The sequence below is a fragment of the Anser brachyrhynchus genome (assembly GCF_964034855.1).
Source record: "Anser brachyrhynchus genome assembly, chromosome: 4".
Taxonomy (NCBI): Eukaryota; Metazoa; Chordata; class Aves; order Anseriformes; family Anatidae; genus Anser; species Anser brachyrhynchus.
The window spans coordinates 55,437,329-55,458,564 of record NC_137698.1 but is presented as its reverse complement, the minus strand read 5'-3'; the positions used below and the strand labels follow the sequence as shown (position 1 = coordinate 55,458,564).

Here is a 21,236-nt window from a genome sequence, read left to right as displayed (position 1 = left end):
ACATGCCCAGCACCCACCACTGACATTACCCACAGGACCAAGCGTGTAATGAAGAGTCCCACAGGGCAACTTCTCCATCCTCTAAACGCTTTTCATCTGTCCACAGTTCACACTGCAGGACAGAGCCTTGCCGAGCGCAGCAGTTGCCTTTTGGTTGACGCGTTAGGTACCGTTTATAAATCAGAAGACAGGATGGTACATGGCACAACGAATATATAACACCTTATATACAATATATAGCTTGTTAGGGGCAGAACCTTTGCCTAAGCAACAGAGCTGAGACGGCAGGCCAGGATTTTATTTTACTTTATTAAAGCAAACACCGCTCCAAGTGAAATCCCTCGGTCCGCAGGCGGGCACGGAGACAAGCGGCTCCTGTTTCACGGACCGTACGTGCAAAACCCCAGCCTCCAGCAGCAAGCGCCGTCCCGGGCCGAGTCCTGCCTTCAGCCCAGCGGAGCCCCGAGGAGGGCCGAGCCGGGGCCGCCTCAGGCCGGTGCCCCCCGGCGGGCCTCGGCCCCCTCGGCGCGGAGCGTGAGGCGCCTCCCCCCGCCCGCTGCGCCCCGCGGGAGGTGGGAGCGCGGCCATAAAGCACACCCCGGCACGGGCCTCAGGCGGCCGGCAGCGGGCGAGCCGCCAAGCCGGGGCGGAGGCGGCCCCACACCTCTGCCCCACGCCGGCCGCCTGGCCTCGCCTCGCCTCGCCCCGCTCCCCTCTCCCAGCCCCCGCCGGCGAAGCCAACTCGGCGGCGGCAGCGCCCCAGAGCGAGCACCTCCCTCCTTCCCTCCCTCCTCCCTTCCTTCCCCCCGGGCCGTGACGGCTGCTGTGCCGCCGCAGGTCGGCCGGGGTGGGCAGGGAGGGAGGGGAAGGGGCGCGCTGCGGGGCCGGCCGCCAGGCAGGCGGGGAGGGGAGGGGAGGGGAGGGGAGGAGCGGCCGGCCGGGCAGGTTTGTCGGCGGTGGTTGTCCCGCTCCCCGCCCCTCCCGGGGCCGCTGGCGGATAATTAGTGTCTGCGCGAGGCCGGCTGCCCCCGGGAGGCAGGGCGGGCGGCGGGGAGTCACGGCGTGCCCGCCTGTTTGTGCGCCGCGACTCGCCCCGGCCCCTCGGCGGAGCCTCCACCCCGCGGGCGGGCGGGCGGGGAGCCGCCCTCCTGCCTCCCTCCCTGCCTCCCTCCCCGCCCGGCCGCGCTCCCCTCCGTGACCCTCCCGGGGAGCCGGGCAGGGCGAGAGAGGCGGCGGCGTCATGTGACAGCGCGGCCCGGTGCCAGCAGCCCGGGGGGAAGGCGGGAGGCAGGCAGGCAGGGCGGGAGGGAGCGGGGCCGGCCCCTCCTCACACACACACGACACACACACACACACAGAGCCGGAGCCACGGCGCCTCCAGCCTCCAGCCTCGCCGCCCAGCGCCCCCACGGCGCCCTCCGCACCTCTCGCCCAGCGTAAGTGTGTGTGTGTGTGTGTGTGTGTGCGCGGCAGCCCCCCCCGGAAAGTTTCCCGGAGCTGCCGGAGGGACGGGGTCGTGGGGACGGGGGGGCTTCGGGGGGGCTCCGCGCACCTGCCCGGCCTCCGGGGGGGTCCCCGGCCTCCGCCCGCCCCCCCCGCTGGGACGCCCCCGGGGCCGCCCTCCCGGCTGCGGGCTGCGGGGGCTTTTTGGGGACGGGGGGACGCGGCAGCGGCCCGGGGAGATGTTCCCGGGGGGCCTCGGGTTTTGGGAAGGGGCCGGCCGAGCTCCCGGTTAAGCCAGGGGATGGTCGTGCCCCTCAAAACCATGTCACCCCCCCTCCCCGAGCTGGCAGGGGTCGAGGTGAAGTTCAACCACGCCGCGCCGCAGTTGGGCACGGCGGTAGGAATAACGACCGCAATTTGCTTCCCTTTTTCTGGATGCCGTTCATTTATTGTTATCATTATTATTTCTTTAAGCCTAAACGGGGACGGGAGCGTTTACTTTGGACTTTTGTCAGATGCGCGTCTCGCACGGCTCGGGGCAACCCTGGCACGGGACAGCCTGGTCCGGGGGGCACAGGCGGAGAGAGGGGCTGGGAGCTGCTCAGGAGGGGCATGGAGGGGGCGAAATAAATAGGGACTTGCCTCGTGTCCTCCCCTGATAATTCACTTACTGTACCTGTATTGTCCGCTGTGTTTTATTTGCTTCCTAGCCTTTGAAAACGCAGGAAGTGCCACTGTTTGTAGAGCTGAACTCTGAAGGTTTTATTGTTATGAAAAGCTGAATTTGGGTGCCGGATACAAGAGCTTTGAAGGCTTGACTTTATTTAAACTAATATCCATAAATGCTCATTACCTGTATTGAAAACAAAGGCTCACATGGCTGCTCAGTAACGATTTTTTCCCATAGAATACTTTTAAGATGCACACTTCTGGTAATTGCATGAGGAACTTCTTGTGTGAGAGGAACTACATCTGGATTTGATAATCCTGCCTGACCCAGGAGAGATTTACTTCAAACTAACTTTCCTCTTGTATTTTTAAGAGCTTTTTGTCTAGTATAAATACAAAAACCTGAAGCTGGTGTGAGTGGCCTTTTTTTATTTCTGTCCAAGCAGGCAAAATACCTTTTTTCCCCTGCATGCGGTGTGGTGCAGACCACAAGGGGGACGGGGGCAAGGGCGGGGTGTGTGTGAGGAGGGAGAAGATATGAAGGGGTCTTTGCCTTCCATGGGAAACTGAACAAAATTTCCTCTCAGTAACAGAGCCGTGAGACAGCCCCGATGTGCTGCGAGGATTTGAGCCATGCAGTCGATACCTGGTCAGCCAAAAGCAAAAGCCTTCAGATAAAAAATGATGTAAACGTGAGTGAGATCAGTCAAAGGCTCTAAGGTACTAGAGACAGGAGTTGTACAGCCACCAAAGTTGCTTAGTTCCAGATACTCAGTATGAGGAAAGTAAGGAGCTGATATCATCAGCATAAAGCCTGCACCCACACATCGCTGTGCAGATGCTCTGCTGGCCAGCGCGCTCTTAAACACCAGCCATGGAAAGCCTGCAGCAGTTGTTAGTGCTGCTGTAGTGCCAGTCCACATAATTTGCTGTAACACGTTCTCACATTGGATAGCATTAGATGTCCCACCCCTGGTGTATAAATAACCGATGCAAAGCACGTAAGGGAAAAGAGTGCAATGAAACCACAGCTTTGAAGGAAAGCAAGTGTTGAAGTTACTCTAGTATATGACATCTTGACAAAATGCACCTTTCCTCTGCCTCCACCTTGAGGAAGGAGTTCATTTATCTGGCTGGGTATTTGGGTGTTTCGAAAATAAAAGCGCTTTATCCACAGAAAGTCAGGTCCTGAGGCAAAGTCTCTGCATATGGCAGAGGGATGCCAAAAGCCAAGCGTGCGGTGCTTTGGACAGATGCGCTAGGTGCGCTGAGCTGTGCAGGTCCTCAACCACTGAGCAGTGCTGGCCCAAAGAAGTGAGGTGCTGCCTACAGCTGCTCCTGTGGCGGGCTGATTCCCTTGGTCCTGCTCGTGTAGGTCCTCGCTTCTGGGCTAGGAGCTGACTGCTTGGAGAAACGAAGCTCTGCTTCTGTTTAGCTACTGGCGTTCTGTCAGTCCTGTAATAAATCAATCAATCCCAGGGAAAGGCTTCGGTTAATCATCATGACCCGTGGTGTCTAAAAAATCTCGTGCTCCCTCGTGTTGTTAAGGGTGCCTGTTTGTAAATAGGGCAGGTCCCCAGCATAAAGACAGTGTTTTTCTTCACACCCAATGAACAAACACCTCCACCCACTGTTGTTGTTTTAAAAGACTCCAGCTGCTCATGAATATAGGGTCAGGGAGGGCCGCCTAAATGTTTCTCTGTGCTTTCTCCCCAGCGCAGCCAGCAGAGCTGTTTCCTGTTCTTTGTTTCAAGGCTGGGGTTTGCGTCACACATTCCAAGTGGCATATGTGGTGCTCTTTCCTGTTTCAGGCTGTTTTCTGGTAGATCGGTAGCCTCGTCCAGGCCCCTTGTCACTGCCCCTCGACTCCCAATCCCCACCCAGTGAGTTATCATGTCCCTACACACTCACGATTGCTTAAGATGCCTGTGTTATGTCATCATGAGATTTCCGAGTTAACCTTTAACGCGCACCCGCGACTCCCAATGTGCTTATGGGGGTGACCTGGAGAGCTTCGCTCCCTTTGCCGAGAACGGGTACTCAAGGCTCCAGAGAACTGGGATCCAGTTTTCTCCTCTGGCTTGCAACACCAGCCAGGCTGGAATAGCTCCATTAAAGCTGCGGAGTTACGCTGGTGTAAAAAGAGTGCGAGAAGAGAGCCCACACCTTGCAGATGCACCTTTCTAAGGGAGCTTTGGCTTCTGCCCGTACCCAACCTGGATGGCCCAACGCGAGCACTTCGTAGTTCCAGTTCATGAAAGGAATAAACATTTTCTCGTCATCCAAACTAGAAGATTCTCTGTCTCATGGATGTAATACAGAAAATGAGACTGCTGGCTAATTTTTCTTTGGAATCAATAGGCATAGCTGTCCTGTGTTTTGCGTTTCTGAAGGTGCAAAAGTAGTCTTTTTAGTCCTGTTCTTAGATTTGTCTTCTCCCCACAGCCTGTTACAGGCAAACATGGAGAAACATCAAGAGGAAATCCAAAAAGAGACACAAATCTTGCTGTTGCTTTGGGTCTGACTGATGAAGAGCTAAAGGACCCAAGCCAAAGCTCATTGAAATCAAGAGAAAGACTTGCATTAACTTCACTGGGCTTTTGAATCAGGCCCCTGGATGAAAATGCAAGATGGACTGTTTATTCCTCTCTGTCATTTCTGTGCTGGAATATGTATGTTTCCTGTACACACTGAAATACTTCAACTCTTCTATTTTGCTACTTTTTTTATTTAATTTTTTTAAGTAGCCTTTTAATCTCTGCAGTTGCTCTTTAGGATGCTAAGGATCACTTGTTTGTGATCATTGCGGACGTTTTAAATGCTATTGTGTCTTTTAAGAAGTATCTGAAATACATGCTATGAACTTCCTCTTTCAGGGCTTAATTGTATGTGAAAAAAATACTTACTAAATAACATGCACATCCTTACGTAAACTTGTTTCTTGTCTATTCAGAAATCCAGATAACAAGAAGTATTTGGCCGCACAGTTTTGGTAAGTCGTTTACTGATTATTTTCACATTGGTTACTGCCACTTATTTCTACATAACTATTTTTACTTAATTTACTCAATTTGCACAGGATTTCAAACATTTCATCTTTTTTTTTCCCTGTGACAAAGGAAAACTTGTATTTAACTGCAGTTTGATATTGGAAACTAGCGTATAATAAACACAGTACATTTTGTGGTTCACACCTTTTTGTATTCAGAAGTCTTACAAAATCCAAGACTGAGATTAAAATTATAATAGTTTTGTAAACCAACTTTTTAATATTAATTAGCACTGCTAACCGGAGGTCTTTTAAAGTTCCTTTATGCTGTCAGCATTGAAGCTTTGTGTTTTCATTCCAAGGCTAGTTGCTTCCAATCCAGAATATGAAGTTTGGCAGAGCTGGTTTTAGGAGAGATTTAACCCTTCCCTATTAAGTGTTGACTTGATGCCGAGCTTTCCTTTGAGGGCTTTGTAGCCACAATAGATGCCTCCCAGGGGAAAGAAGTGCAAGTGTACATCAGCCAAACTGAACGATAAAGCTCTAGTAGGTTTTTAGTAGTAAACTAAGTCAGAATGGAAAAAAAAAAACAAGTGTGTTGTCAAGTCTGCCTATCATGGAGTCAGTACGTTACCAGCAAACTTGATCCATGAAGGCACGACAGAATTTCCGCTTTTAAAGAGTCTGAACTTCTTTGAGCACTGTCTCACTTGTACACCCTACGCTATCCAGCTCTTCTCCCTCTTGTTTTTTTCACTGCTGTAGATACACAGAAGTTCATCAGCATTTGCCCTGTATTCAAATCCTCACTCAAATTAGTCATTTAAACTATTATTTATAAATGTATACTTTCTTTCCTTAGGATTAGAATTCCTTTCTTCTCTCCCATACTATCAAGAATTTCTAATCTCTCTCAAGGTTCATGAAATAATAGAATCCTTTATGTTAGAAAGCAGTATCTTCTGTCATTCTTCCCTAGTAATATAAAAAGATAGGATTAATATTTGTCCTTTAAAATTATCTTCAAAATTAAGAAAAACACAATAAAGAAAACAAAGTTCAGTTTGGAAGGGAAAGATTATCATACCATTCCACATACTTCACTTGTTTTCAAAAGTCTGATCTTTTATCCTTACTAGACTGTTTCTCCTTGTAAGCAGTAGCTTGAGACAGGAAACCAGACAGTAGTCTGCCCTGATAAGGGAGAATATTGTCTAATGGAGGTGCCTCAAGAGCTTTTCTTTCTCTTTCCCTTGGGTTCAGTAGATGTAGAACCAAAGGTTGAACTGGACTCCATTTTTCTTTGGCAGAAAAGACACTTTTTAGTGAGCAGTGCAAAAACTTTTTTTGCCCGAAATTTTTACGTTCAAGAAATCCATTTTCTGACATGTGGCTTCAAACAGCCTGCAACAGTAATTATCAAATCTAATTGAAATACTGATTAGTCTGCTACACAGCTGATAAATGATTATGACAAAACAGTTCTAGGTCAAAGTTAGGATGTACAAGCTGCACAAAATACCAGATTTTTCAGCCTGCTTGCACTTCTGAATTAACGTAAGAGATATTCATGTCAATAAAAAGTCAAAATAGTTCGAAATTCTTTGCTATGCAAAAGGAAATAATAAAATGTGCTGTTACATAAAAATCAGAATATTTGATTGTAGTGGATTTTAAAAAACTAGTTGTTTTGATTGAAATCATTCAAGCATCTAGTTGAAGAGGCATATTAATCTTAGAATAATGAAGGCTGGAGGAGAGCTCTTGAGGCCATTTGGTCCAGCCCGTGCACTAGGGTGCATGGCATTTTTGGAGAGCATTTTATTGTTAAGTGACACAACTTAATGAAATCTAAACAAAATATTGCCATTTATCTTAATATTCTTTTTATGCCTAACAAGTAAAGCATTCAGCTGAAAATTTTTGTCCAGGTACCGCTTTCTTTTTAAACAGTATCCTACATTTTTGAACACTTTCCGCCATTTCCCAGAGGAAATCCAGTGAATAAGCAAATGCAGGGGGCTGCTGACCAACAACAGGTTTTCTTGGTGTGCTGCTTCTTCATGATTTTCCCCCTGCTGTCCTTCGTGGGGTGGCTGCTCTGTTCCCTTCCCCCAGCTCCATCTCGAGGCCTTTGCTCCTTCCTCTGCTCATGCTGTCTGGGGCTGAATCTGAGTGCTGTGCTCTGCTGAGCTGGGGAGTTTCTTTGCCTGCTGCTATTTTGGGGCCCGGCGCAGTTCAGCGCTCGCTTACTTCCCATTAAAGTTAATGGAACTTCAGAAATACTTTTTTTTTTGCTGACACAGGTCTTGATGAGCAGCCAGTACTGTCAGTGCAAACACATCTTGCTAGGAGCTCTGGAAAACCCTTTTTCAGCCCTTTCCAGGGACTCCTGCTGTCAGATGCTGTTTTTTTCTGTCAGACTATCTTCCAGGCTTCCACTGAAGGAGGCTTCTCAGCCCAGCCCAGGAAGCCTCCCCTCCCTTTGGATTTCATCAGTGGAGAGTCTTCTGATATTATCACTTCTCCTTAATAACAGGGGAAGTTTGACTTGAGGCTCACAGAAGAAGTACCACTTTCAGGGCAACAGCGTAAGTCCCAAAGGGCTTGGGCCGAAGAGCTGCGGCCACAAGACGTGCGGTGGCGGCCAGATACCAGCAGTGCTGCAAAAGCTGCCCTGTCTTTGGGGAGGCCGCTCAGGCAGTGCTAATTTAGCAGATACCATTACATTATTCTGTAATTATACCAACAGTAACAATAATACCTTGATGCTTCTAGACAAAGCCTCACTGTACCACAGGGCAGCATTCCTTGCTTCCCCAGGCAGAAAGATTGAGAAAGCAAACACTCGCGCATAGTTTTATGCAGAGTGAAGAGAGGCAGGATTTATGGCCCCCACCCTGCTCTCCGCAGCTGTGCTATCTTTCAGGTCACTGCCTGCGCTCCCAGGTCTGGAGCAAGGGCTCTGCGCTGCAGAGAGGATCTGTAGTTGCTGGATGTGCAGAGTCAGAACTGGACATCCACCCCACCCTTTCCTAGCAGGTCTGTGGGGTTGGCGGACCTTGAAGGTGGGGTACAGAGCTGTGGCAGGAGCACGATTGCTCTTCAGCAGCTGTTGTGTGGTGCAGATGTGCAGGCTGGGTGTGTTCTTCAACTGCTTTGCTCCTTTCGGCCACTGCAAATAATCTATACAAATCCTTACTGCCAGAATACAGGCTAAGTAACTTTAAGCTCTCATTTACTAATTATGTCCCTGAAACAGCAAACCGTACTTTCTTATTCACAAGTTAATCGCAAGAAGTACCCAATCCTGACAGGGACACGAACCCTCCTTCTGGAGGGGATACTTCTGTTCTTGTTGGATCGTAAGTGCAGATTTTGTGATTTTTCTCATTTGCTCTTTTCACTGGACTTCACACGTGAAAATACTGAGGAACTTTGCCTGGACTTTACCTTGCACCTGTCCTTATTTGCATACAAAACCCAATTGCTTCATTTGTCTTTCTGAAGTACAGGGTGTGAGCAAAATCTTATCAAAAGCCATGTCCTGTTTGGACAAGTTGGACTGACTTGGCAGAGATCCACAGGGTGGAGTGAATGGGAGGAGGCAAGAAAGTAAAACTGGGTGGCTTGTTAGCAAAAAAAGAGAAGGAGAGAAAAAAAAAAAGAAGAGGGTGGAACGTTTGCCTACCGGATTGCAGTTAATTATTTAGTTTCAGATTACATGCATTTTAAATTCTTTTAGCCCACGTGAAGAAAAAAAAAACTTTTAATGTAAAATAATTTATCTAATAGGTGAACACTAAAAGCCCTTATTTTTTAATACATTTAATGTAAATATATTGTTGTTTCTTCACTGTTATTTTAAGGGTACCTCAGAAAATAGGAACAGTATTTTGATTTTCCAGAAATTAGTTTTATTTACTAAACAGTTCGTGGGCTTTCAAACAAGCATATTATGAAATCAGTGTGTAAAGTAGAACCCAACTGTTTTTTTCATTCCTCTGTAATAGAAACAAGTAAGATTGTTTACTTTCCCTGTTGGCCCCTTCTCACATGTTTAGGGGAAAGACATAGTAAGGTTTTGACTTTGGTAGGCATAATTTTACAAATAACTAAGAAAAACTACTGTTACTTCTTACTTGAAGTAGCATGGTGTATTTGTGTGTTTATTAACGTGTCTGTAGCCGTATTTCCTTGTGAATGTGGGCCAAGCAATCTCTTTGGAGCACTGTTTCTAAACACAAAGAGCATGGTTTTATGAGTTTGTTTGCAGTCTTAGGAAAGTGTCACTCTGAGCTGAATTTTAAATGACAGACCAAAGCTGATTTATATTGACTCTCTAGCAGCTCTATCAATTTCCACAAAGTAAGAATCAAGCTTTCTAATCTGGACCAACAAGACCAAGTGTTATACATTCATTGGTTTTCCTTTCTTGAAAATTTTTCTACTTGCTATCAAACTGGGAAAGAAAAGCTATCTCTTAAGAGTAACACATGATGAAGGAGTACTCAATTTCTGCACTATGATGCAGCAATAAAAGTAATGTTTTCTGCTACTGTTCTTAGATGACTGCATCTGAGAAAGACCGAGAATTACTTTTCACTTTTACTTGGTGCAGTACACTTTCTGTTGTCAGTGGCACTCTAATTCCTGCACAGTAATTTCGAGTCCTTTCAAGAAACACTCAGATGTGTAGCATGAAGTGAAATGTGAAACAGAAGTCTTTCATGCACTTTCTTGGAGCAAAAGGAGGAAAGGACTAATTCTTAAATTGAAGAAAATCCAGTTTTAAAACTGCAAAATGACAAATGAATAGCCTGGGGAGCCTGACTGGTTTCTTAGAACAAACTGCTTCTCTTCTCTTCTCTTCTCTTCTCTTCTCTTCTCTTCTCTTCTCTTCTCTTCTCTTCTCTTCTCTTCTCTTCTCTTCTCTTCTCTTCTCTCTCTTCTCTCTCTTCTCTTCTCTTCTCTTCTCTTCTCTTCTCTTCTCTTCTCTTCTTCTCTTCTCTTCTCTTCTCTTCTCTTCTCTTCTCTTCTCTTCTCTTCTCTTCTCTTCTCTTCTCTTCTCTTCTCTTCTCTTCTCTTCTCTTCTCTTCTCTTCTCTTCTCTCTCCTCTCTTCTCTTCTCTTCTCTTCTCTTCTTCCTCTCTTCACTAAAGTACAAGTTGTTGTCACTGTCAATGCCCATTCAAACTAAAAACTGAAGTTTCTGGAAACTTGAAAGCAGAGTTTTTCCAAAATCTTCTGCATGAAGTCTGAAGTGGTGCAATTTTTCTGTAAATACTCTTCATGTCTAAAAGTACCTCTTTCTTCTGTTTTCACAATGCATATATGTGTCGGTGGACCATGCGTAAGTGATGCATAGATACATGTGTGTACTCAGTGCATAGAATGTGATATATTTCTGGGAAACAGTCTTCTGAAATGTTAGTTCTGTCCGGGAAATATAAAAACCTGAAAAAAATAACCATTCAAAGAAAAGAAGTATGGTTGATAACCTTCTTGCAAGCATGATTAAAGTGGTTAACAAAATTATCACAACTTTTAGTAAGTTGAGTCATCTTAAACAGAACTGCTCCTAAACTAACAGTACGTTTTAAGTTTAAACTTGAAATTGCATTGAGATGTTCTGTTTAACTTTCTCCTTTTTTTTCTTCAGTTTTGCTTTTATCAGGCCTATGATTTTCTAATGAAAAGTTATGAAGATACATTAATTCATTTTTGATCCTAATTTGATTCTGTTAATCGGCAGATATAATTTATATAATACAAATATACAAATTTCATGTTTATATTTTATTACAAATATATTGTAATATTTTCCATAACTCTAAAAACTTTATTCATATACCTGAATAATTAATGATAGACTTGTAACAGCTCATGCCATCTTTCTCTGGAAGCATTTAGCAGTTTATTATTTACAAACACATGTGGCAGTTAATTGCAAGATTGTTCATTAGCGTAGCTCATTAGCTTTACATGAAGCAGGTATATCTTAATATTTCGTTTACATTTTTTGGGAAATTTTCCAGCACAACTACAAATCTGTTGTTGAGCCTTCAGCCTACTTCCTTTGGAGTGAAATTGTCTAGATGGTGTCTGTCTGGCTGTATTCGTTTATTTCCAGTGCCATCTACTGGTCAAAAGTAAATGCAAGTTTTTTGTCAACATCTTAGAGACGTCAGACCACTTCCTGCAGGGCTGTGCAGTGTACTTGTATGTGATCAGAACATCCTCACTGAACATCAGTCATATATATCATCTCAACTAGTATATAAATGCATACCAACATCTACGTGTCACTGAGAACAACTATTACTTTGCTTCTCTTAGTTTTACTTTTTGCTTTACTTTATGGCCCACTCAGCAGAGATATTCTATTCTTTTCCTGCACAGTATCTTCCAAACTCGACCAAAGATATGTAATACAATAGTTAAGTGATGACGTGCTTTGTGCTAAATACTTTTTTTTTCAGGCAGTTCAAGATAAGTTAGAATTGGAAAAGTAAGGTTGAACATTGTAGAAAAAACAACTGAAGCTGCACAGAATACAGCCAGATTTTTTGGAGTGCTTTTCCTTTGCATAGTTAGCAGAAATTATTGTTGAATTGTCAGCAAATCTATTCTCTTGGGAAAATAACTTAGGTTTTTTTTAATGTTAAGTTATTGTAGCACGTTGAATGTACCTCTCCAAATTAGTCCTGATTTTTAATCATCTTTCCTTTGTGTTGATTTCTGTGTCATTGCATATGAAGGTTTTGGCTTTTCTGTGAGGACTTTTAGGAAAGAGATTCTCTCCAGACTCAGTTCACTATATTGTCAGCTATACAAGATTATTCTAAAGTTAAAATCATGATGAGAAGTGTATGGTCTAAACAGTGATGTGTTTACACACTGACAGCTAATGAAGGTTGATATACAGACATGAACAATAAAAATTCACATCAACTTTCATTAAAGTGAGCAGATGTCCCTTTATTTCAGTGGTGAGTGGGGAAGAATAAACTTAAGATAAATTATTTTTTTTAATGAAGCTCTGTCAAATATTTAAGAAACTGTATTAGAGATGGATAAATACAGACATTTACCTGGCGAATAGTAAGTTCTCTACAATTCAGAAAGTTAAATTGGGGCTTTCCTGCAGCTTTCTAACACATTGTCTTTCATGTGTAGGCCGGGACATCGCAGGCATCAGAACAGGTGAATAAAAAAGATGCTAATGTTTGACCCAGTCCCTATCAAGCAAGAAGCCATGGACCCTATTTCAGTGGTAAGACTTCTAAAAATATTTTAGCCATTGTAATGACTCTGTAGTTTTTCCATCTATAAATTTATACCAAGATTTCTCCAAGCTTTAGACTAGTCTAGGAAAGGCTGTGAATCTGTATTTTGATATTAGGGCAATAAGACTTGTAGTGTAAGAAGACTTTTTCTGTACTTCATGAATTTGTTGTCCATAAATGACCTGCAGCTTTACTTCTGCTGGTGTTCCCATCCACAGAGCAGAAGAGAGAACATCCAAGAACTCCTCACCCACACACTGCAAATACGATCTCTTTAGGTCATGCTGCTGATGGAAGTAGGTTGAAATTAAGCTGCCAGACTTCACAGTGAATTGGCAAGAGCCTGTGGTTTCAGTGTTACACCTTTGAACTAAATGAACAGCTTCTCCCCATCCCCTTTCTCTTTCTCTCCTGGTCTTGACCACATGTGCCTAGGGCTAACTCAGTGCTCTAACCAGCAGAAAATTAATCCTGACAAAAAAAGTAATGCCTTTTTTCCTGGGTATGCTGGATTAATTATCTTACTGTGTAATCAGATGAGAAACAGTGTAGGAGGACTGGAGAAAAAGAAGTGGAGACTTGGCTTTTTGATTGGGTTAATTTTCTCTCAACTTGGTATATAGGGTCAGCTCTGCAAAATGTTTGATAAGCAAGAGCAACAGGAACGTGTAGCTGGGAAGGGGACACTGAACTATGATGATTTAGGGTGCCAGGGAAATACAACCTTAGGAAGCAGTTTCATCTATACCTCACCTATTCAACTTCAGGCTGCTGCTGCTGCTGAAAGGAAAGATTGTTTTTTTTTTATCCCTCTTTTTCAGCTTTTTGCTCCCACTGTCTTCTTTGTATGACATGAGGCTATTGTGTGACACAGAATAACTTGGATTCTTTGGATCAGCCCATTGAATGGTCAGAATTGCTAACCCACCAAAAATACCCCCCCCTTTTTTTTTTTTTTGTCAGATCAGGAAACTAATCTGATTCACTCTGCAGCTGCTCAATGCTAGAGCAAGGGGAGGGGGAAGGAGGAGGGAACAGGACCTCCTCTTTCAGCAGTAGCCTGCAATAAGATCAGATTAAGTGTGACATGAAACCACACCCTTAGAAAGGCTGATCAATTAAAAGTGTGAAGTCAGTGTGCATAAATTAGGGTGCATTAAACTCATTAAACTCATGCTCTGACTGGCATCTGTCAGTGAAAAGTTTGTTTCCTGTTTTATTTAAAATGTAGAATAATCGCCATTAAATTAAATACATCTGTGAGCACTCTGATTTCTTTGGTGCTACTAATGACAGTTCTTGAGAGTTAAGTTTTATATTCATTTTAAAATCAAAACTTGACTTCCATGGGGCTTATTTACTTCTGAGCAGTGATAGAAAAATAATTGGCCTATTACTGAGGGTGTAAGCATATTGACAAATTCCAATATTGGGGTCAAGAAAGAACTTTAGTATTGATCAGTCTGTCTGTGACTTCAATCACAGTTATTGCATGTCCTTAGTAAGATTAGTGGTGATTATCTGTGATTATCTAAGGATGTTTTATGGTGTCTATCAAAGGCAGAAAGTGGGCCACCTGTACAATAAAAATGTTAATACATGAGTAACAGAAAATCACTATAGAGACACCATGAGCTGTCTTTTGTACACATTTGCCTTCATCTCCCAAAAAAGGTTCTGTAGTGGCTTGGGATGATGCACGTGAGAGGCGGGAGATCCTGCCCCAGCATCCTGGGCAGGGTCAGTCCCTCAGAAGGCTGACCAGGAGAGGAGTGAGCCTTCTCTCCCCCAGAACAGCGGTAGAGGGAGAACCTGCAATGGGAAGAACAAGGGCACGTTCCCAACCATGATGCACTTCAGGACTGTAGTTCCAGATGTTGTGTATTCTATGCCGCGTGCTGCTTACACATCAGAGGTGTGGTTGGACCTCTGGTGTCATCTTGGGCATCCTCTTAACTCAGTGCTGTCACTCTCAGCTGCTCCTAGAGGCTATTTGGAGCATTTTACCAAATGCGTATATTTTCAGTTACTGCATAATACAAAATAAAAGCAGGAAAGGAAGATTTGGGGGATTTTGGGAGCCTTTCCTGAGAAAGTTCAGATGAAAGGACATTATTTGGGTGACGTTTCCCTCGTGGAGATCACTCAGGTTTGCCTCGAGCTGAGGAGTAAGTTTGTTCCAGGTTCTGTACAGACGCAGGCTGTTGAGCCCAAGCCCTTGAGGTCTTCCTGGCTTCCCCAGCACTTCTTGGTCGTGTAGCTTCCCTGGTGCCCTCCTGCCAAGGCTGCCCAGCAGGAACAGCCTTTAAAGGCATGGCACGGAGAGAACATAGGAAGGGCTAGCAGCCATAGCCAAGTACGTTAGTGTTGTTGACCTTCTTTTGAGGAGGTAGAAGGAAAGACAAACTATTCGTGTCGTTTTTTGGAGGTGTTGAGCATAGGATTCAGTTTAACAGGGGCTGACATAACTCAGTTTCAAAATCAGGATTTGTATTGTATCTGTCATTCCAATAGTATCATTAGAGGTCAGACTAAATGAAGCCCTTTCGGAATGATTGGTTATTTTACCCGAGCATCCACTGTCTGTAGGTATAAAGTCTGTCTTTAAAAAATCCCATTAGTTGGGGTGGGAGAGGGAAACAAATTATAGTCTTGACTCCGCTGTATTTCAGGGCGTGTGGCTGAAAGGATTAACTATACTTCTCAGATGACTGCAGCTCGCACCCACGGCATTTCATCACTCTACCAACAACGCATGCTATTTATTGAATTGAATTATTGAATTATTAAACACATTTTATGATAATTCGTAGTGAACTAGTGTCAGAGTCATCTGAATCCTACCTAAACATTTTCTGTGAGGACTTTTTGAACATTTGGACAAGCACCAGTGACCATTTAGTGAAAGAAGTTCCTTTTCTATGTGTGACCATCTTTCTTTGAATTGAAATAAACGGTTTTCTCTGCTCCTCCATCAGTAAAAAAGAAAAACAAAAAACTTGTTTCACCCCTTTTTAAGGCAAAGTGCAATGTGCTACATGAGGGATTGTGGTCTTAACTTGTCTACTAGCATGCTTTTTCATTTATTAGCTACTCTGGACTAAATCCTGTTCATTCTCTTCCGTGATACTGATTTGACAGCTCGTGTAAGTATGTAAGCAGGTTCTTCATCTGTTCCTAGTTTTGTAAAAGTCTGGCTAGACTACAGTTAAATTCATGGGGTCATGTAGTTTGAAAAAGACTTGATGACTTTCTTTGAAATCTGTTACCCTGTACAACAAACGATATGTTTCACTGTGGCAGTTCAACAGAGTTTAGCAAATGCTATCAGAGTAGTGCTTCGTAATGTCCCCTTGTGAAAGCAGCAGTCTTCTGGGGGCTGATAGGTGCTTTTGACACGTTCGGCTGGTCTTTTTTGATAGCTCGTCAAGAAGAGAAGCATGGTGATTCTTCCTCGTTTTGGGATTACTGATTTAAATGTATCAACCATATGGATACTTTTGAATGATAACTACAATATCAGAAGTTCCTTGAACAGCAAGAAAAGGGAAATGAACTGCTTAGAAAGGTCCAAGAGGGATAGTATCATACCAAACAAAAAAGATCTGGATGGAGACTGTGAAGGAATATCAGTTGAAATACAACCCTGCATCTTAGTAGTGAGCTACTGTGGGGTTACACTGTTCTGCACAGGGATGTTTCATCAAAGCAGAACTTAAAGGAAAGTGAGAATTTGTGGGTTCTTTGTGTGTTGTTTTTTTTTTCTTCTTTTAATCCAAGTCAGACTGAACTCCTGCAGGCACTCTTAATTCCCACAATGGAAATCCAATAAAGTGTATCAGCTTAAATATTTTGGGCAGACAGAGCAATAATATCCAGTTTTACGTTGTTCCAACAGCATACTTTGCATCAATGCTGAGCATTTAGTATTTCCAACATAGGATACTTAGTACGGCTGCAGATTTGGTAGAGATCTGGTCAGGATGGAACAGGCTGCAGTCCCCAGGGGAAGGTCTAGGATTGGTGAGAAAAGACTGCTCTTGCGGGCTATGGAATACACTCCTGCTTACTGCAGTTGGTGGCATTTTGAAGGCCAAGCAGTGGCAGTCAGGCTTTTTTGTTTGCTATTCTTAATGCTCCCGATTTACAGAAGGGCACTGTGAAGTCTGTGAAGAATACATTTCAACAAAAACGTATTACAAGTAGGCTTTGACTGATAGCAGATATCCCACTTTTGGTTGTTCAAGCATCCTTCTTGTCTTTTCCACCCTTCCTGTACCCAACACAGATTTGGAAAGCCTCACATACCGCAAAAAATTAGGTACACAAATAAATTCAAGAAATTCCCCCTTTTTTTCTTCTCTTTGTTGAAATGCGAGAGGCATAAGGAGGCATTTTTCTGCTTCTTTAGATGATGAAAATCTCTCTTGCCATAAAGAAAATAATTTGTTGCACCTCATTTTTCTTTCACAACTTTATCTGCTGTTCAGATAGAAACATGACAATTACATTCATGAAAGGAAGAAAAGTTTAGAAAAATGATCCAGCTTCCCCAAACTGCCATAAGTAGCTGATGCCATCTGTGCCAGATTAATGACAACAATGAAAACCTTTTATGAAAAATACTGCAAGGCATGAGAGGTAATACCAAGTCCCTAAAATAAAGTCACTTTTTAAAAATAAAATTATTTGCTCCCTAGTTTTTAGAAAGTATTTCTTGCTTGTGTAAATATATGTTACTTAACTTTTCCAGTTTACAAGTCTCAGTACAACATCTTAATAGTTCGGTAGTTTTTCAACACACACTGAGTGTTACTTGAAGAATTGGGTACAGCTTGGAGATGCTTCATTCTTTGACTCAATGACCAAAGCCATTCCCTAAGATTTAAAGGGCACGGTCTTTTTGCTTTGTGGTATTCTTGCAGTCTTCCTAAGCTGTAGGGTTCAGACGAGTGCACTTGTGCAAGATGCACAAGGCTCTGCTATGCGTGAATTCATGCGCGCTGTGGTACGCAGAGAACTGTACAGATCACAGGAGTTTGTTATTTTCATGTAACTGATAACTAAATATTAAACTCTATCAATATTCAGAGCCCTTCATCACTTGGAATTCAAATAAATTCATTATCAATTGGCTCAGCAATGGTGGCATACCCACAGAACTTGTTTTACCCCACAATGCATGCAATAATGGCATATTTATAGAATTGTGCGGAACCAGTTACCACAAAAGATGAACATTTTTATAAACTGAATTTTTAAGTCATAAAAAGATTAATTAAAGTTTCAGAGTTTTTAATGTGATACTTACTGTTTGAATATTAAACACAATTTTTATATGCTGCTTTATTTGAAAATAACATTAGTTAAGAGTATTTTATAGACTCAGATTTGTTGTTTCTCATCATGGTAGTATGAAGGCATCAGGAAAATACAATATTTTCTAAACTCACTGTTTCAAAGAAAATGAGGAAAATTATGTTTGTGTCATTTTGCAATAATACTTCTGGTTATCATCAACATTTACAGTCAAATGTCATTTACAGGGAAGACAAAGGTAAGAAACCAGGAAGACTCACTGCTAGAAGTTTTCCTCCAAGAAGAAACATTCTGAAATGTTACAGAAATGATTGTTAATACCTTATGGTTTACAAAAAATATTTTTACTGAAATGTGGACATCATCGCGTAGGTTAAGATTAACTTTGGGTTTTATGCGATCCTGTAATGAGAACTGCTATCTACCACTAACTGACAGGAATCTTCTTCCAACGCTCCAAATATTTATGCCTTGTACTAGTTTTCCAAAATCAGACTGGCTAGTTAGCTGCTTTTTTTTTTTTTTTACCCTGAAGAAAAAAAGAAAACAGAGGTTTAGAATTTACCTGTTTCACTCTTGAGTTTATCACCCATAGGTTATATAGCTCAATTGTATATTTTTTTATCACTCACAGGCTGCAAATAGTTGATTCCTTGTTCTTGTGACAATTGTGAGGTATTGTTTTCCAGTTACTTAAGCAGTTGATTGGGATCCATCATATGACTTCGTGTTCCTCATTTTATACTTAAGTAGTGGGCATAGCACCATGTGTCTGCTGGGTCAGTTAAGTAATGTGCAACTTAGTATATGAAAAGCAGTTTTTGAGGGAGAAAAAACATTGAATGAGCTTTGAGGATTTATTTTTCACCATCTGTCTTGCATTGCTTCTGAAACAGTTAGTGAATCAGTACGTGAGTAACTTCCTCTGAGTGAAGTCTTAGGCTTTAATTCACTTTTGTTTAGAAAGTACATTAAAATGTTTTCTTGAATCTTTTTCATTTTGCCTCAGTTTTATTAGCTGTCATTCTTTTTCAGCTGTAGTTTTATGCACATCGATTCATGATTTGATCTTTATTTTTTCTGCTCTTTCTGACAGTCATACCCGTCCAATTACATGGACCAAATGAAGCCAAACAAGTACAGCGTCATTTATTCTACACCGAGCATGTTGCACAATAAATTCTACTCAAACGCTGACGGACTATCGAATGGAATCCAGATGGAGCCAGTAGACCTTACGGTGAACAAACGAAGCTCACCACCTTCCACTGGAAGTTCTCCTTCCCCCTTGAAATTTCAGACTGTGCACAGGAGAACTTCACCCGGATTGACTCTGTCCTCACCCAGCTCACCTATCAGTAAATTCACGCCATCACCCCCAGGAGTACAGCCTTTATCTATGCCCATAACAATCCCACCTGTAATGGCTGCTGCTCTTTCACGCCATGGACTGAGAAGCCCTGGAATACTCCCAGTTATCCAGCCTGTTGTGGTCCAGCCCGTTCCTTTTATGTATGCTCCCCATCTCCAGCAGCCCATCATGGTGTCCACAGTTCTTACAGATGAGATGGAAAGTCCAAGTAGCATGCAAGGTTTGTGTTGTCAGTTTCTTTTTTATATCCTCTCATCCTGGGAAAATATACCCAGGCACTTCTTCATGTGTTTTTCATGTTTGAGGAAATGGAGACATAATTTCTGTTCTTCTAAAATATGCAGGCAAAGAGTTTACTATGTAAATATTTTACCAAACTTACCATTCTGTTCTATTTTATACCTGCATAAAGCTGTTTATCTTAGTAGGCCTATTGAGATTTGAATTGATGAAAATGTGAATTGAAATTTTTTGAATCATAGTTCATCATTAGATAGACTAAAACCAGAAGATTTTATATGTTTGTATAAATTGCTGCACTAAATATAAAGCTTGGGGAGGGGTTCTTTTGCTTTAACTGTAGATTTTTATGTATATCTGTTTATGTAGCTGCCTATATTTTTGATATGTTGCCTTCCTCCTCTGACCCTTCCCCATACAGTGCCTGTCATTGAGTCTTTCGAGAAGCCTACACTGAAGAAAACAATTAAAGTAGAACCAGGAAGCGAACCATCGAAGACTGACTTCTATCCTGAACGAATGTCACCTCCAATGACCTCGTTGTCTCCCCAGCAAGTGATGCTGCAAGAGTAAGTAGCTAACGGTAGTCCCAAGATCAGCAGGGTAACAAAATGCAGTTCATTGCAGTAGTTACTAATTTGGAGGAGTGAGGGAGAGTCGCTGTGTTTGACATGTGGTAAAATACAGAAAAACATCCTTCCCCGCAGCTGCCACAGTGAGATGTGATTGCAACTTTTTTCTTTTCCTCTTTGACAACATAGGAGTAGATAATATATTTCTACATAGCAACCATGTAGATCTGTCATATTTATATAACGCATTTCTGAAGTAATGCTGCTTCCAATCCTACGATTCGCTGACAGTAGGACTGCCAGTAAGTCAGTGATACATCTTTATGTAAAACCAGCATCAAGCTAGAAAAATACATTGAAGACATTCCATACTGATTTCTGTATTTATATGACCTAAAATACCTTTCCTTAAAAATACTCTTTCGACTTTCTTTTCTTGGAGTACCTCTTTGTCTTTTAAAAAAATTTGGCTACCCAGTGGAAAGAAACCCCTCAGGCCTACAAGTTCTTTGTATACCCAGTGAAGTTCCATGTTTACCTGAGGCCATTGTTCCACAAATGTTTTTTTTGGCAGCTTAAGTAATTCCGGAAGCTCTGTCTCCTCCCCTGCCACTTGTTTGCACCCAAGTACCAACTCATTTTGTGCTGTTACAGCTGTTACTGGGACCAGTCTGTGAACTGGATCACAGATCTGATCAGGTTTAAAGCAGTCCTATTTGCAGAAAGCAGAGCAAGGGCTAGAAAGAAGAAGCCGGTCTGGGGCAGAAATTTTTTGATTGGAAATGTTAAAAATTTCTCAGCAAGTACCTGAGCAACCATGGCCACACTTTCTTTTACAATTTCCCTACAAAAAAAAAAAAAACACTTCCAACTTAACAAACCCATGGAATTGTCCAGAATTCAGCTTCAGCAGGCACTGCTCTGGGTGGACACACAGGCTGGTGGTGTGGCTCTGGCAGGACGTGAAGTTGGGAACTGAGCTAGTTTCATGGTACATGACCTTGGAATCCATTTCTTCCCTTCCTTCCTCCTTGCCATCACCCTCTGAGCCATTGTACAAGGCCTCACCTCCTCGAGTGGGGAAGAAGGACTCCGAGCCAGACTCCCAAAAACAGTGTGTGAGTGCAGGAACACCGGCTGAATCAGAGAATGGTTTGGGTTGGAAGGGACCTTAAAGATCATATAATTCTAACCAGAGAAAGCATGGGACTGGCAGTCTTCTGCATGTCCTTCAGAGCAAAGGCGTGCTGTTGTTCCAGAGCTGGCTGCACCCTACACAAGCTTCTTCCAGGCACCCCTCCTCATTTTCAAGTCTCTCAGCACCTTAGGTGTGGGTTTCAGGCT

At 42.9% G+C, this 21,236-nt stretch overlaps 1 protein-coding gene across 2 annotated transcripts in view; it reads left to right on the top strand.

Annotated features, from left to right (window-relative positions):
* The first annotated feature begins 1,162 nt into the window (after positions 1 to 1,162).
* Positions 1,163 to 21,236, top strand: part of KLF3 (KLF transcription factor 3) — a 28,634-nt gene continuing 8,560 nt past the window's right edge. Inside the window, exons 1-7 of one of the 2 annotated variants that reach the window (XM_080588866.1) lie at positions 1,352 to 1,436; positions 2,700 to 2,804; positions 3,829 to 3,995; positions 5,066 to 5,104; positions 12,280 to 12,376; positions 18,805 to 19,300; positions 19,742 to 19,889. In XM_080588866.1, coding sequence (XP_080444992.1) covers positions 12,320 to 12,376; positions 18,805 to 19,300; positions 19,742 to 19,889 — 701 coding nt within the window. In that variant the 5' untranslated portion in view covers positions 1,352 to 1,436; positions 2,700 to 2,804; positions 3,829 to 3,995; positions 5,066 to 5,104; positions 12,280 to 12,319. Of the gene's footprint in view, positions 1,437 to 2,699; positions 2,805 to 3,828; positions 3,996 to 5,065; positions 5,105 to 12,279; positions 12,377 to 18,804; positions 19,301 to 19,741; positions 19,890 to 21,236 lie in introns of both variants that reach the window. The other variant, XM_080588865.1, reaches the window with a different exon arrangement.